This window comes from Oncorhynchus kisutch, linkage group LG5, assembly GCF_002021735.2.
Source record: "Oncorhynchus kisutch isolate 150728-3 linkage group LG5, Okis_V2, whole genome shotgun sequence".
Classification (NCBI taxonomy): Eukaryota; Metazoa; Chordata; class Actinopteri; order Salmoniformes; family Salmonidae; genus Oncorhynchus; species Oncorhynchus kisutch.
In genome coordinates this window covers 2,580,621-2,596,926 of record NC_034178.2, presented here as the reverse complement: position 1 = coordinate 2,596,926, position 16,306 = coordinate 2,580,621, and the positions used below count along the sequence as shown (strand labels likewise).

Genomic DNA, 16,306 nt, shown 5'->3' with positions numbered 1-16,306 from the left:
CTAGTACTACTGCTACTACTACTACTACTACTACTACTACTACTACTACTAGTACTACTGCTACTACTACTACTACTAGTACTACTGCTACTACTACTGCTACTACTACTACTACTAGTACTACTGCTACTACTACAACTGTTACTGCTGCTGCTGCTACAACTACTACTGCTACTACTACAACTGTTACTGCTGCTGCTGCTACTACTACTACTACTACTACTACTACTACTACTAGTACTACTGCTACTACAACATCTCTCTATATCAGTGGAGGCTTCTGAGGGGAAGGCGGCTCATAATAATGTCTGGAACAGAGCAAATGGAATGGCATCAAGCACATGGAAACCATGGAAACCATTCCACGAGCATGTCCTCCCCAATTAAGGTGCACCAACCTCCTGTGCTCTCTCTCTCTCTCTCACTCTACACTGAGTATACAAAACATTAAGGACACCTGCTTTGTCCATGACAGACTGGCCAGTTGAATCCACTTCAATTAGTGTAGATGAAGGGGAGGAGACAGGTTAAAGAATAATTTTAAAGCCTTGAGACAATTGAGACATGGGTTGTGTATGTGTGCCATTCAGAGGGTGAATTGGCAAGACAAAATATTTAAATGCCTTTGAACAGGGTATGGTAGTAGATGCCAGGCGCACCGGTTTGTGTCAAGGACAGCAACGCTGCTGGGTTTTTCACACACAACAGTTTCCCGTGTATCAAGAATGGTCCCCCACCCAAAGGACATCCAGCCAAGTTGACACAAGTTTGGGAAGCATTGGAGTTAACATGGGCCAGCATTCCTGTGGAAAGCTTTTGACACCTTATAGAGTCCATGCCCCGATGAATTGAGGCTGTTCTGAGGGCAAAAGGGTGGGGGCAACTCAATATTAGGAAGGTGTCCTTAATGTTTTGTACACTCAGTCTATATCTATCTCCCACTCTCAACGTCCTAGACATATCAGATCACACTGAGGAAGTTTTGGCAGAATAATGAAAACCTGGCAATTTGCAAACACTCCTGACTATGAACAGAATTCCCTCATGCAGCTGAGCCCCAGCTGTGGTAAACTAGTAGACAACTGGTGAGTTCAGACCATCTTCTGGCCACCTTGTTGTACTGCAAGAGCCCTTGAAACAGCCCCATGAAAATAATTTTAAAATATTTAACTAGGCAAGTCAGTTAAGAACAAATTCTTATTTACAATGATGGCCTAGGAACATGAGTTAACTGCCTTGTTCAGGGGCAGAACGACAGATTTTTTAACATATCAGATTGGGGATTCGAACTAGCAACCTTTTGTTTATAAGTGTTCAAATTCATGTTGAAACACTAACCACTAGGCTACCTGCCACCCCAAAGATGAGGTGGATTCACAAACTAAAAGTTACTTCCTACCTTCGATCCTAGATTACTTGTCCTCTTGAAATGTTCTTGAGAGTAATGTTGGGATTTCAATGCATCATAGGACAAAAATACAGGACAGTCACTGGTGATGATAAGAACAGCAGCATGGGAACTACAGTAGCTATGAGATATGTAAAGATATGTACCCTGGCTGCGGTCTATAAACTAGTTCCCCAGGCCTGACTAGAGACATGTGTGGCTCCATGACTCCACTCTAGTCACACGAGAGAGCTGACAATGGTACAGATAATCTGTCAGAGAGTTGGTGAGTTACGCAGAAGACTGCCCGTCTGCATGGCCAGTACCACTTTCAGAGTTGGCCAACACAACCTGGGGCTTAACTTAACTCTTTCTGTATAGAGAGAAGGAATTGTTTGCAAGAGAACGATTGTGTGCTTCCGTGGTTATTGTATCTCGGTCTGGTATGTTTATTCCCCACTGAGACAAGCTGTAATATCTGACCTTGTCTATGAAACTGTATTCTACACTGCTCAAAAAAATAAAGGGAACACTTAAACAACACAATGTAACTCCAAGTCAATCACACTTCTGTGAAATCAAACTGTCCACTTTGTCACAACACTGATTGACAATAAATTTCACATGCTGTTGTGCAAATGGAATAGACAACAGGTGGAAATTATAGGCATTTAGCAAGACACCCCCAATAAAGGAGTGGTTCTGCAGGTGGTGACCAGACCACTTCTCAGTTCCTATGCTTCCTGGCTGATGTTTTGGTCACTTTGAATGCTGGCGGTGCTTTCACTCTAGTGGTAGCATGAGACCGAGTCTACAACCCACACAAGTGGCTCAGGTAGTGCAGCTCATCCAGGATGGCACATCAATGCGAGCTGTGACAAGAAGGTTTGCTGTGTCTGTCAGCGTAGTGTCCAGAGCATGGAGGCGCTACCAGGAGACAGGCCAGTACATCAGGAGACGTGGAGGAGGCCGTAGGAGGGCAACAACCCAGCAGCAGGACCGCTACTTCCGCCTTTATGCAAGGAGAAGCACTGCCAGAGCCCTGCAAAATGACCTCCAGAATCCAATTGAGCACATCTGGGACATCATGTCTCGCTCCATCCACCAACGCCACCGCTACTTCCGCCTTTATGCAAGGAGAAGCACTGCCAGAGCCCTGCAAAATGACCACAGATTGTCCAGGAGTTGGCGGATGCTTTAGTCCAGGTCTGGGAGGAGATCCCTCAGGAGACCATCCGCCACCTCATCAGGAGCATGCCCAGGCGTGGTAGGGAGGTCATACAGGCACGTGGAGGCCACACACACTACTGAGCCTCATTTGGACTTGTTTTAAGGACATTACATCAAAGTTGGATCAGCCTGTAGTGTGGTTTTCCACTTCAATTTTGAGTGTGACTCCAAATCCAGACCTCCATGGGTTGATAAATTTGATTTCCATTGATCATTTTTGTGTGATTTTGTTGTCAGCACATTCAACTATGTAAAGAAAAAAGTATTTAATAAGAATATTTCACTCATTCAGATCTAGGATGTGTTATTGTAGTGTTCCCTTTATTTTTTGAGCAGTGTATAATTGCACAGATGCAGGCAGGCAGAGCTCCAAGGCTGAAGTTGGATAAAGAAAGCCTAATTGTTATTATTTTCAAAAGACACATTAACACACACATTTGTTTGGTGGGAAAGCAGGTGCTATGATGAGGGACACACACATCTGTTGGGTTCATTATGATGAAAAATAAACAATATTGAACCTTTATTTGATCAGGAAGTCCTACTGAGACCAAGGTGTCGTCTACAGATGAGCCTTATGAATCACGTGTGATTACTGTTGTGATCTATTCGTAACACTTTGTATCTTCTAAGGGGGTTGCAAAGGGTTCATGAGTTGTTTATATAAACAGTTATAACACATTCGTTCAAACTGTGGTTCATTTTCAATAACTGACCCCAATATCTGTTTACGTTTGAGTCATTCAGCAGACACTCCTATCAGGAGTGACTTACAGTGCATTCATCTTAAGATAGCTAGGTGAGACAACCACATTTCCTGCACTTACAGAGCCTGTAAACCGTTCCATTTCAGACACCTCTTTCAATCGTGTCTTATCTGGCCCTGGTGTTTTGTCTAATACTTCTCCTCTGCTGAAATCTCCTCACACCTCCGACACTAAATACACACACTATGTGTATTAAAGAAAACCTTAACACGAAGGAACAATACCTCAGAAATGGTTTCAAAGTTTTGCTACAGTCCACTTCACAAAACAGACAAATCTAGTACAGTACAAGAACAAAGTGGCCCTTACCATGAAACGCAGACTGTGATCAAATACATTGTAACTTCCAATCACCCACAAGGTCATACTCTGAAATCTTTCCTCTGGATAATGACTGCATAACAATAACATAGGGCTCTCTCTCACTCCCTTTTTCTCCAGTGTCTAGATAGGCATGGGTAGGAGGCAATATTATTCCATGACAAAACAATGGATAAGAGAGACAGTGCTCTGCATTGGCAGAGATGGAACCTCCAAATAATACAGGACTTCATTGACACCACTATCCCACCAGCCCAGGACAGAGAAGGATCTACACTACTTCACCTCATCTGCTAGAAGTTTTGGCACAATCAATTGACCCATTTGGTCACCTTACCAATTATTAGACAGGGATATCTGACCTACTTGGATTAGTCAAACTCAAAGCAATTTTCCACCTCGATCTTCATGCTTCACAACCTTCTATAGACTGAAGAGATCTGAACCATGCAGACTGGTCCTTCTACCGTCCTCTCCTGTGCCCTGCTACTCCTGTGGACCCAGACCCAGACCCTGACCCAGGCCTGTCAGGGGGACGAGCTGCCTCGTGACGTGGTGTTGGACTGGTTCAAACAGCGCCTCCTGGATGGGTTAGGGCTGGAGCAGCCCCCCGAGCCCAGCCACCAGGCCCCTGACGGGGGCAGAGAGAGAGCAGAGGCGGGGCGAGGTCACCGGAGGTCCACCAGGGCAGGGAGGGCAGCCTGGGCACAGGACCACAGGAGGCATCACCAGGAGAGCCATGAGCAAGTCATCCTCTTCCCCAGCTCTGGTGAGTGAGAGTCCATACCCCTCTTTCTCACACTCTGATGCCCTGTTCCTTTTCCCTTCTCTTTAGTCAATCTTCACTAGTTCACTCCAAAAGTGAAGTTTGTCCCATGTTTTTCCAGACATCAACTGTAGGTTACTCTTTTCCCCATCCAGTGACCTGGTCTTATTTCCACTGTCTGCCTTGTTTTTCCAGACTCTACCTGTGATAGCTCAGACTCCCCATCAGAGGAGAGAGCCACCAGCCACTTCACCTACTACTTCCAATCCTCCCTAGACAACCAGGAGTCAGCCATCACCTCAGCCCATTTCTGGTTCTACGCCGGCGAGGGGGCCAGCAGGAACATCACCCCTCTCTTCCTCCTCACTTCAGACCAGCAGCTCCTCCAGGTGGCAGAGTTTCCGGCCAAGACCACCGCTGATGGCTGGACCACCTACCACTTCGAGCACCACCTCCTCACCGCCCTGACCCAAGGCCCCTTCGTACTCCAGGTGCGCTGCCCCGCCTGCGAATGCCACGCAAACGAAGCCGACAAAATGCCATTCCTCCACCTGCACACCCGACCTCACGGCCCAGACCGCTCCCCACGGCGAGCGGCCGCCACCATTCCCTGGTTCCCATCGTCCATCGACCTCCTGATGCGGCCATCACAGCAGAAGCCAGAGTACAGTGACTGTCAGCGGGAGATGATCAACATCTCGTTCCAGGAGCTGGGCTGGGACAACTGGATCGTTCACCCGAAGATTCTCAACTTCTACTACTGTCATGGCACCTGCTCGGCTTTGGACCGCACCACTGCTATGCTGGGGATCAAACAGTGCTGCGCTCCAGTCCCCGGGACCATGAGGTCACTGCGGTTTACCACTACGTCTGACGGAGGGTACTCCTTTAAATACGAGACCCTGCCCAACATCATACCAGAGGAGTGCACCTGTATCTAGGCCTAAAACCTCTGAGATGGGCTCAGTGTTTCAAAGTAAGATTAGTTATGCTGGTGTAATCTCAGCCTGAGCAATTTAGATGTCATTTTTTTAATTTGTTTTTAGGGAGCACCTGGGCTAGAACTATAACTGATAGGCCTGTATTTGTCATGCACCAAGATTATAGAGCAAAATAATGTTTGTTAATGATACAGCTACACAAGATACATGTTTAATAAAACATTTACTGAAATGGGTGTGCAGTGTGTTCTTCCTTCTTGCCACAAGAGGGCAATGCAGACTCAGATTAAGGTATTTTAGAAGTGAACTACAAAAGGTCTACAGTGAAGTAATCATTCCAATGTCGTTCTTTTCAAATATATTTATTCATGTATTTCTATGAAACTAAACTCTACAGTTGCAAAAAACACAAAACTTGGAACAATGTAACAAAAACACTCAAAATAGAATATTGGAATGTTATTTTTGTACCGAATAAAAAAATAAAAGGAAAAATTCAATGCACAGCACACGACCGTTTCCAGTTTCCATCACAACCATATCAAAGAACCATCACATGACAACATAAGCAAATCTTGGTGCATTTGCCTCCTTAGAAATCCAGGACAAACATAATTTTTTTTTAAAACACCGACTAGCATGAACAAAAGGAACCAGGACAGGAGCAAAATGACAGGTACAGGAGGACTACAGGAGTGTTTCAACAGCATGGAAGAACATTTATAGGCATCACAGGATTCAAGCATATCCCAGGTATTTATCACATTTGGCCAATTTGTTGGAATGACTAATATACAAGGCTTTAACAATGAGTGGAGTCTCATGGAATGTCAAAACAATTCATTTTTAATTACTAACGCAGACACAAGCTGTACAGTTTGCGTCCAAGATTAAGTAAAGTGTTCGTTAAAGAAGTGCACTTTCAGAAAACCTCCCACCACCTTGTACACAACACACCCACACGGACACACGAACATCCTCTTAATGTCTGTGCAAAAGTACATCCCCTGCAGGCAAGTGTTCACTGCAGTTCACTCTGTATCCAGCAACAACAAGCCCTGGCATAACAACATGTGCAGTAAATGCTTTTAAGACTTTGTTGAGCCTCGCTCTTAAAATCGGACCGACTAGTAAACTTCGTCAATAGAGGGGGGTAAATTAAAGCTTAAACTGGATGAGACCCAGTCACCTGACAGACCACAGAAACTGACCGGAGAACAGAATGACTGCCAAACAAATTAAAACAACGGACAAACCAAAACACCTTTGGGCAAAAATAAACGGGGTGTCGACTGCATCTAGAAGGCTGTGCTTCAGCGACAGGCACTGCCAAAGTAGGGTGTGGGGTTTGGGCAAGCTGAAACTTGAGACCAAAGTATTTGGAGGCACTCAAGTTGAATGAGTCAGACGCTAAGGAGATTTGTACTGTAGCTTTACGGAAGCTTGGGCAGCTTTACATTCACATTGTCCCTGGCCCTTAATACTGCAAGGCCCTCCATCCCTCACACAACCACACTCTTCAGTCTCTCCGCTGGCTGGCTGTGTTCCCATGTGCTTCCCCATCCGTGGAGGGCCAGTTGGGAAGAGAAAGCAGGCAGTCGAACAGGCATTAAGCAGGATTCAGGCATGTACTCCTGAGGGAACAACATGTTAGACAGGAAATAGAGGGATCTCTAGGTTCTCTACTACTTCATGGGAACAAACAGTACTGTGGGGTTATATAGGTTAATGTCATTCTGTACAGTCATTCAAAATGGCTTAAGGAATCTGGAACAGGTTCAAATAAACACAATGTCTGAAAAATACATATGGCGCCTTCTTCAATCGCTCTTTTTGTAGGACTGATAAAGCTAGAAACCTTCATATTGTTTTGACCCGTTCAGCAGCCAGATACTATTTGACATCCTTACCTTTCTCCCTGGCCGCCGCCTGTTTCTCCTGAGCCAAGTTGAGTCTGTTCTGCTCTGCAGCCGTGGTGTTGTTCTCAGGACTGCTGCTCCGTGACGGGGACCCCTGGCCCTCCTCGTTCTGGTAGGCCAAGTCCAGGTGCTGCTGGGCCATCTTCAGGTGCTTCCTCAGCCTCTCCAGGTCTCTGCTGGACGCCTCGTCCCCCAGGCTCTCCCTCCCAGAGTCCCCCACCAATGGCTCTCTGAACTCTGCCTTCAGCTTGCCTGACGGGTCCTTCTTCCCCGACGGGTCCTTCTTCCCCAGGACCATGTGGTACCCTGGCGGGGCCGTGGGCACATGGCGGGAACTGCAGAGGGATCCCAGGGCCACAGGTGGGGTGGGGAGGTGTCTTGCACGCATGCGAAGGGTGTCGCGGACCCCTCCAACACCGAGATGGAGAATCTCCAGGAGGGTGAGTGTGGTGCAGAGGAGAGACACCACGTACATGACCAGGAGGAAGATGGTCTTCTCGGTGGGCCGCGAGACAAAGCAGTCCACCACGTGTGGACAGGGAGAGTGCATGCACACGTAGGTGTGCGCCACCTCGAAGCCGTAGAGGACATACTGGCCTAACAGGAAGGCCACTTCGAAGGCGATGCGTGAGATCAGCGAACACACGTACACCTTCATCAGGCCGTCACGCGCGATGCGCCGCCGGCCGTCGTGCTTCTTCACAGAGCCTGGAGACGAGGCAGAGACAAACTAACTCACTGACAGCAAGCCACAGGGCAAGTCAAAGTAAAGGGATGGGTGTGATCCACACAGCTTTAAAGTCAAATAAAGTCATTTCCCTGGTGGCAACTTCATAACCAGTGTGAATGAAAAGAGACCGTTTGTGTGGAGAAGCTGTGCATCGCCTACCTTCTGTCACCTTCTCTTTGTCCTTCACCTCGACCTCCTCAGTGATCATGTGGTCCTCCTCTCCGTTGTCCTCTGCCTCCTCATAGTCCCGCTGTGCCCCCCGGGTCACAATGGGCAGTCTCCTCTTCCCGGCGCGATGAAGAGGTCGGTACTCAACATCGTCCATGCGGGCGATCTTGTGCATGGCAAAGCCCAAGTACATGATGGTAGGGGTGGTGATCAGGATCACCTGGAGGAGAGAGGGAGTGGATGGTAGACAGGAAATTCACAGTCCCTGAGCAATTGCTTACAAGTATATTAGCAGTTAATGGTTTGTTTGTGTCAACAGGTTATACATCCCATCTGTTATGGCTACACACACACCTTATAGTTACTTCACCCTACCTTGAGAAAACATTTACATGTGCTTGACTCAGTCTCACCTGGAAGATCCAGAAGCGGACGTGTGAGAGAGGAGCGAAGGCGTCATAGCAGACGTTCTCACACCCGGGCTGCTGCGTGTTGCAGACGAACTTAGCCTGTTCATCGTAGTAGATGGTCTCGCCCCCCACGGCCGTCAGCACGATGCGGAAGATGATGAGCACAGTCAGCCAGATCTTCCCCACGAACGTGCTGTGGTTGGAGATCTCATCCAGGAGACGCGTCAGGAAGCTCCAGCTCATGATGAGGCCTCAGCAGACACCTGGCCAGGAGCCCTCTCAGCTCTGGGGGGGGAAGAGGTGATGTTATTTTCAGTGTGACATTTACCTGAAAAAGCTGTTTCTGGTGCACCTGGCTCATCTTCAGATTTTCAAAGAGAGAAAGAACACCATGATCATCATGTCAGTTGTGGAAGTGCTAATACAGTCATTCATAACTTAGTATTAAGCTTCTAATCCTTTAGTTACTGTGTGAACTACAGGAGAGGTCCAAACTTCAGTCAAATCATTTACAGGTCTGGTACTGAACATCGTCCATGTGTTCACTTAAAAGGTTTGATTCTTTACCACGATTCAACCAAGCCGGGCTCTTCAGTTAAACCAAAACATTCATATATGCCTTTAAAATCAGATGCCGCAAAACCGGTTCTTATTGAACCTGAACATGAATTATGAATAATAATAAAAAACAATTATCTGAAAAGGTATGACGTAGGCTACTTCCTATTCCCGAAAGGGAATTTTAATTACCTTTCTGGCATGACCGAATTATTGGCCTCATTGACCCCAACCCCACTCTCCAGAAAAATAACACTTGAGAAATATTTGATTTGATCAACAGGGGGCACCACTCCATCCACAAGGTTCATAAATGATGAGCACATAAAGAGGGCACAGGGAGGGTTGGATGATGACGCCCACACTCCCAGGTTAAATATTATTATAGGAACCAGAAGAGCAGGGGCCAGGTGGAATATAATGACCTAGTGGGAGTACTGTGGTATAAGTACCACAAGATGAAAGTGTTGCAACATCCATGTCTCACACCCAGGCTTCAGATCTATGGCCATAGGTTTCCTTGTGAAGGATTTAACAAGTGTAGTTTCTGGTTTCACAATATGCTGTTTGCTCGAATGTAAAAAAAAGAGGTTGTTCATTTGGAAGCACAATAAAAAAGAAAGTTAAAGGTAATTTTTATAGACTGAACTGCTAGTGAATCATGTATACTGTCCGGTGGACCGGCCCAACAAAAATAGATTGACAGTAGAAAAAGACCTAACACCGGTCAGTCAATACTATCACATGGTACCCTAGTGGATTGTGGTATACACCTCTATTCTTACAGCACCCTGTCATTCCAAACCCCAGCCTGCTCATTACCACCTCTAAAGACTGGGGTCGGCAAGTCACAGCAAGCTGGGACTTCACACTGGGGAGAGAGGATGGTGCGGGTCAGAGAAGCAAGGCAGACCAGATGGGAAAGCTTAGCAGCAGCAGGATAGGAAGACAAAGGACTGGAGGGGGTCGGCCTGTAGAGTCACAGTATTTACCAGGACAGTGAATTATGCTAGATGAGGCAAGTCAAGATAGACGCTACTGCAAGGAAATAAATTGTCCCCAGTAAAGTGTGTACAGACATTGCAATGGCATACTGTGTACACGGTATCGGGATTGTTTTGTTGCTTTGGCTCTGTAGCTCCAGGACTTTGATACAATGACTGTGCATTTATATGTGCAGATGTCAGCTTTCCTTTGAGGGTATTATGGGGTGAAACGTTTACAACTTACAGTACTTTTTGAACATAGCAGCACCCCCCCCCATTTAAGGGGAGCAAAAGTATTAGAACAGATGCACTTATGTGTATTAAAGTAGTAAGAAGTGAAGTATTTGGCCTTCTATTCATAGCACGCAATGACTACATCAAGCGTTTGACTCCAGAATTGTGTTGGATGCATTTGCTGTTTGTTTTTGGTTGTTTCAGATTATTTTGTGCCGAATATTAATGAATGGTAATGTTGTGCCGTTTGAGTCACTTTTTATAGATATGAATATGATACCTTTCTAAAGCGCTTCTTTAATGTATGTATGCTACCAGGATTACGGAACATCCTAAATGAATCGGGAATAATGATGAGTGAGAGAGAAAGTTGGACAGACATATAATGCACATCATCTGCACTTTAACCTCACAGTCATTCCATCCTTTCCAATCCAAAGTGCTGGAGTACAGCAGCAAAACAAGAAAATGTGCCACTGTCCCAAAACCTTTAGCGCGCACTGTATTCTACATGATGAACCTGTCTAGGAGTGTTCATCTAAAATCAACATTACTCATCCTCATCAAAGACCTCCATTTACCTTGCTGACTTTCTAGTTGTTCCAAGAAACAAGAACTAGCCCTTCTCTCCCACACTAGTCATCTCTGGTTTCAAATATCCCAGAATACATGTGGGTGAGGTGACACGACAACGTCCTGATCTAGTGCCACTACCTGAGGGGATACCTCGCCAATCTGCCATCCATGGCATTGCCAGGTCCTCTCAACTTGACCTTGGGAAGAAAACAAAAGTGCCCGCTTTTCCAGAATGGGTGCAGTAAGCAGATTTAACAGGCCTACTTGACCATCATTCTGTACAACTGAATCAATGTCTTTCCTAGTTTACCGCTGCAAATCTGTGGCAATTTACCAAACACATTTTCACTGGACAATGTGTTTGTTCTTAAAGATCACATGAAATGGAAAAAGTAACAACTTGTCTTAATACAGTATAGTAAATACTCCCTGAACTGTTCACATTAAAATGTACCTAAATCAACCCAATCATGACTGAGTTAATTATAAATCCGTTTTAATTTAATTGTAGTTTCTAGTAACTTTTAATAATATTCTAATCATAAGATTAAAGATTAAATGTTTTGTAGGAAATATAATCCTATATCTTAAAATAAATATTTTAGATCATTGGGGCAGAAGTAGAGAACGTAGACAGCTGTCTGGTATCAGACTCTTGACACGGTAACATGAGATCGGCTGGTTTATTCTTCTGGGTTTTTGGTTGCAAGCAAGTTTGTTTTAACACAGGTGAAAGTGATCTCCTGTTAGTAGATATGCAATGGACCCAGCATATTTAACAAGGCTAAACAGAACCTAGATTAGCACTCCTACTCTGAGACACTATGAATATGTTCAGTGACAATCTCCTCAGTGATCGGATACTGGATCCTCTCCATTTCACAGTGTACTTTGAGAACACAACAGCCATCGAAGATGACAGCAATTATCTAGTCATTGTCGAAAATGTCTCAGGTCAGTCGAACATCCAATGTCACATAATGGTCCATGTAATCAACCCACTCTTCAAAACAAAACACTGTCCCAGCAGCCTAAGCATTTTGCAAAATGGGTCATCCAGCTTTCTTCTGAACTTCCTTCTGGCTTTGAAAAGCAGTGGGTACCACCTTCCCAATGCGTACCATTTCATCTTTGGTCAATTGAGGCCACACTGCTCATGCCTGCAAAAGCCACGTGTCCAGTTATTCTCTATGTGTTGGAGGAACTTATTAAAAGAGGCGACGTTAACAGTGAAGAGGTGACTCCGGAATGCTGACCTTCTAGGCAGAGTTCCTCTGTCCAGTGTCTGTTCTTTTGCCCAGCCAAATCTTTTATTGGCCAGTCTGAAATATGGCTTTTTCCTTGCAACTCTGCCTAGAAGGCCAGCATCCTGGAGTCGCCTCTTCACTGTTGACGCCTAGACTGATGTTTTGCGGGTACCATTTAATGAAGCTGCCAGTTGAGGACTTGAGGCGTCTGTTTCTCAAACTAGATACTCTAATGTACTTGTCCTCTTGCTTAATTGTGCACTGGGCCTCCCACTCCCTCTATTCTGGTTAGGGCCAGTTTGCGCTGTTCTGTGAAGGGAGTAGTACACAACGTTATACGAGATCTTCAGTTTCTTGGCAATTTCTCGCATGGAATAGCCTTCATTTCTCAGAACAAGAATAGACTGACGAGTTTCAGAAGAAAGGTCTTTGTTTCTGGCCATTTTGAGCCTGTAATCAAACCCACAAATGCTGCTGCTACAGATACCCAACTAGTCTAAAGGCCAGGTTTATTGCTTCTTTAAGTCAGAAGACCAGTTTTCAGGTGTGCTAACATAATTGCAAAAGGGTTTTCTAATGATCATTTAGCCTTTTAAAACTTGGATTAGCTAACACAACGTCCCATTGGAACACAGGAGTGACGGTTGCTGATAATGGGCCTCTGTAGATATTCCATTAAATCGGCTGTTTCCAGCAACAATATTAATTTACAACATTAACTATGCCTACATTGTATTTCTGATCAAGTTGATGTTATTTTAACAGACCAGAAACATTTGCTTTTCTTTTAAAAACAAGGACATTGCTAAGTGACCCCAAACTTTTAAATGGTAGTGTTCCATTTAAAAAGAAAAACTAGACTGAAAAAAAATATAAAGGCAACAATTTTAAAGATCTCCCAGAGTTGTTCACATAAGGAAAATCGGTCAATTGAAATCAACTATGGATTTCACATGACTGGGAATACAGATATGCATCTGTTGGTCACAGACGCATATTGGCCTCAATACCTCATCACGGTATGTCTGCATTCAAAATTGCCATTAATAAAATGCAATTGTGTTCATTGTCTGTAGCTTATGCCTACCCATACCATAACCACTCCGTGGGGCACTCTATTCACAATGTTGACATCAGCAAACCGCTCGCCAACATGACGCCATTCACGTGGTCTGCGGTTGTGAAGCTGGTTGGACGTACTGCCCAATTCTCAAAAATGGAGGCGGCCTATGGTAGAGAAATGAACATTCAATTCTCTGGCAACACCTCTGGTGGATATTCCTGCAGTGAGCATACCAATTGCACACTCCAAAACATCTATGGCATTGTGTTGTGACAAAACTGCACATTTTAGTGGCCTTTTGCCCCCATCCCAAGGTGCATCTGTGTAATGATCATGCCGTTTAATCTTCTTGATAAGCCACAACTGTCAGGTGGATGGATCTTGGCAAAGAAGAAATGCTCACGAACAGGGATGTAACATTTGTGCAGAACATTTGAAAGAAATAATCTTTTTGTGCATATGGAAAATTTCTGGCATATTATGAAACATGGGACCAACACTTTTCATGCATTTATATTTTTTGTTCAGTGTAGTTTATTGGGGAGGCAGATAAAGCATTGATTTTGATAAATCACTTTTGCATGTGAAAACAGAATCCTACTCATTACTCCATGTGTTCACCTACATCACCTTGGTTTTGAGACATCTTCAGATGCCAGAGCTGGGCACCTGGCTCACGCCCAGGTGGCAACCGGTTCAAAGACCAATGTAATCACTTCTAACCCGATGCAAACTTCTTCCACCAAGGCAACCCGGACAACCTAGGCCTGGCATTTAAAGTAAACCCAAACAGCAAGAGAACACTAGACTAAATGGACCAGTAAAGATGGCCACCTGATAGGCTAACATGTGGGTGATATTTAAAAGGCTAACATGTGGGTGATATTTAAAAGGCTAACATTTGAAAGGTTCACACACAAAAACAGTTGAGAGTGTGAGGGCAAATAAGCCTACTAAACACTTAAAGTCCTCAAAATGAACAACTGACCAAGACAGAGTAGCTCATTTTCATCTACTGAGCCAGCAAAGGAATGTGGTTAATTACAAGTCAGTGAAGTAAAGACGGGGGATGGGAGTTGAGCAGTACACAAGGCCTGGTAGTGAAGGTATCCGGTCAAGGTACAGCGTGTTAACATTCATTGGCCTCTAACCAAAAACAGAGATGGCCCATGGTGTAGGCCGAGGGCACATGCAATGAAACCACTGACTGCATGCTGTCGGTCACACATGGCAACCAATAAACCTACAAACACCAGTCATTGAACTTCACTATGTCACTCATAGAACGGTGACTGTGTAGAAGGCCAATGAGCCGGATAATTTAGATTAGGCTTGTTAACTCACCATCAAGCGTTTCATTTGCGACTAAATTGGCTACACTCGTTAAAATGAACTGCTTAACGAGGGGTTGATATCTTGATTGATAGATAAAAATGACTGATTTTAAGATTAAGATGATCAAGATAATGAATGCCTAAAAAAAGCTTGACATCATGGCTGGAAGGCGTTTGGTAAAATAAAAGTGATGGAAAAACCTATCATAAACTTTGACCCGTAATTTGTTGACACTCAGCTAACAAGATTAGAAAACTTGATTCCGAACAACCATTTAATTGTAAATTCTGAATTTAGATTGTAATAATTTTAAAGTAGCAAACCTAAGCGCCTTGAGTCAAACTGCCCAAGAAAACCTAAAGATCACACGATTGTAGCTTTGCTGACCGCGGGCACACAACCGTGGTAATTTAGGGGACAAAAAAAGTATCGTTAAACTTTGAGGAAGAATTGATAGGCAACAACTTGTGAAATTAATACATTGACATTAGTAAATTAAACTGCGAGTAAAGTTACATTGAGCGTTTGCGAACCTGGTAAAAAAAAAAAGTCTCAAATGATTACGGGTCTCCTCGCAAAAACTCACCTTTAAGGTTCGAAACTGTCCTTCTTGTTTTCAGCCTTAATTCCCCTCGTAGCCTCTCCAAACTATCAACAACTGTTCTTTCTCCTCCGCCGCTCTTTCATAAACTACAACCCCCTCTTTTTTAACCCATTCGGCGCTTTGTAGTACCATGTGACCCCTGCATCCATGTCGGGGCCCCAAACACATTCATGCAGGACAAAAGAAGAGTCCCGAAATCGACTTTCTCATCCTACCATACCTCCACGTAACCCTGCCCCGTTTAGGAGGCCCTTATCTGAAACGTGAGATATACTAGCTGACTAGATACTGTTTGCTGTATACAGTAATTTAGTTCACACTTTTTTGTATCATTTTATTGCTATTCTCAGATTAAACAAAGAAAGCCAGATATTTATGAAACCAATAGCCTTTTATATCTCTACAATCAAAAAACACAATAGGGAGGTGCAGTTACGGATCTGCTTTAACTTTATGAGCTAGTGAGTTATACACATGTCACAATTTAGGCTACTTATCATCAGGGCAATGAAATATGATAAATATATATGGGGGGGGGGGGGGGCAGAGAGAGAGCATTTAAAGAACAATCAAAATGTGAGCGCTCCTTATGTGTGAGGTAGAACCTGCTCCAGCTGCTCCCTGTCTTGTTGGTTGTATAGATAGGGAGAAGGAGTATGCTATTACAACATGCCCCCTGCTGTCCCTATCACACAGTTGTAGAGCTGGACCAGAGCCAGATCAAATCGCAGCTCCACACTGTGAGAGAATGGCTGTGGTATTCCACATCAGCCCAGCTGTGTGCCTGTGTCCAGATGGCCAAAGAATGTCCACTCTAGTTATGTAGCTATGTCTAATATGTATTGTAAGTCTACTGGGGAAATGGCATATGCATTTCTGTCACTTGTAAAACTAACAATATCCTAATTGATAGCCCAGGAGGTTGGTGGCACCTTCATTGGGGAGGACGGGCTCGTGGTAATGTCTGGAGCGGCGTAAGTGGAATGGTATCAAATATATTAAACACTTGGTTTCCATGTCTTTGATGCTATTCCATATGCTCCGTTCCAGCCATTATTATGAGC

The 16,306-nt window shown here is 44.5% G+C and overlaps 2 protein-coding genes across 2 annotated transcripts; one reads left to right on the top strand and one right to left on the bottom strand.

Annotated features, from left to right (window-relative positions):
* The first annotated feature begins 3,870 nt into the window (after positions 1-3,870).
* LOC109884169 (inhibin alpha chain) lies at positions 3,871-5,508 on the top strand. The gene is made up of 2 exons (XM_020476163.2): positions 3,871-4,474; positions 4,667-5,508. Exons 1-2 carry the CDS (start codon positions 4,153-4,155, stop codon positions 5,410-5,412), a joined length of 1,068 nt encoding a protein of 355 aa, XP_020331752.2. The 5' UTR covers positions 3,871-4,152; the 3' UTR covers positions 5,413-5,508.
* A 250-nt stretch (positions 5,509-5,758) lies between these two features.
* Positions 5,759-15,465, bottom strand: LOC109884168 (gap junction gamma-1 protein). The gene is made up of 5 exons (XM_020476162.2): positions 15,225-15,465; positions 8,643-8,924; positions 8,221-8,449; positions 7,323-8,039; positions 5,759-7,046 (listed from the first exon to the last, which is right to left on the bottom strand). Exons 2-5 carry the CDS (start codon positions 8,880-8,882, stop codon positions 7,033-7,035), a joined length of 1,200 nt encoding a protein of 399 aa, XP_020331751.1. The 5' UTR covers positions 8,883-8,924; positions 15,225-15,465; the 3' UTR covers positions 5,759-7,032.
* Between the last annotated feature and the right edge of the window lie 841 nt (positions 15,466-16,306).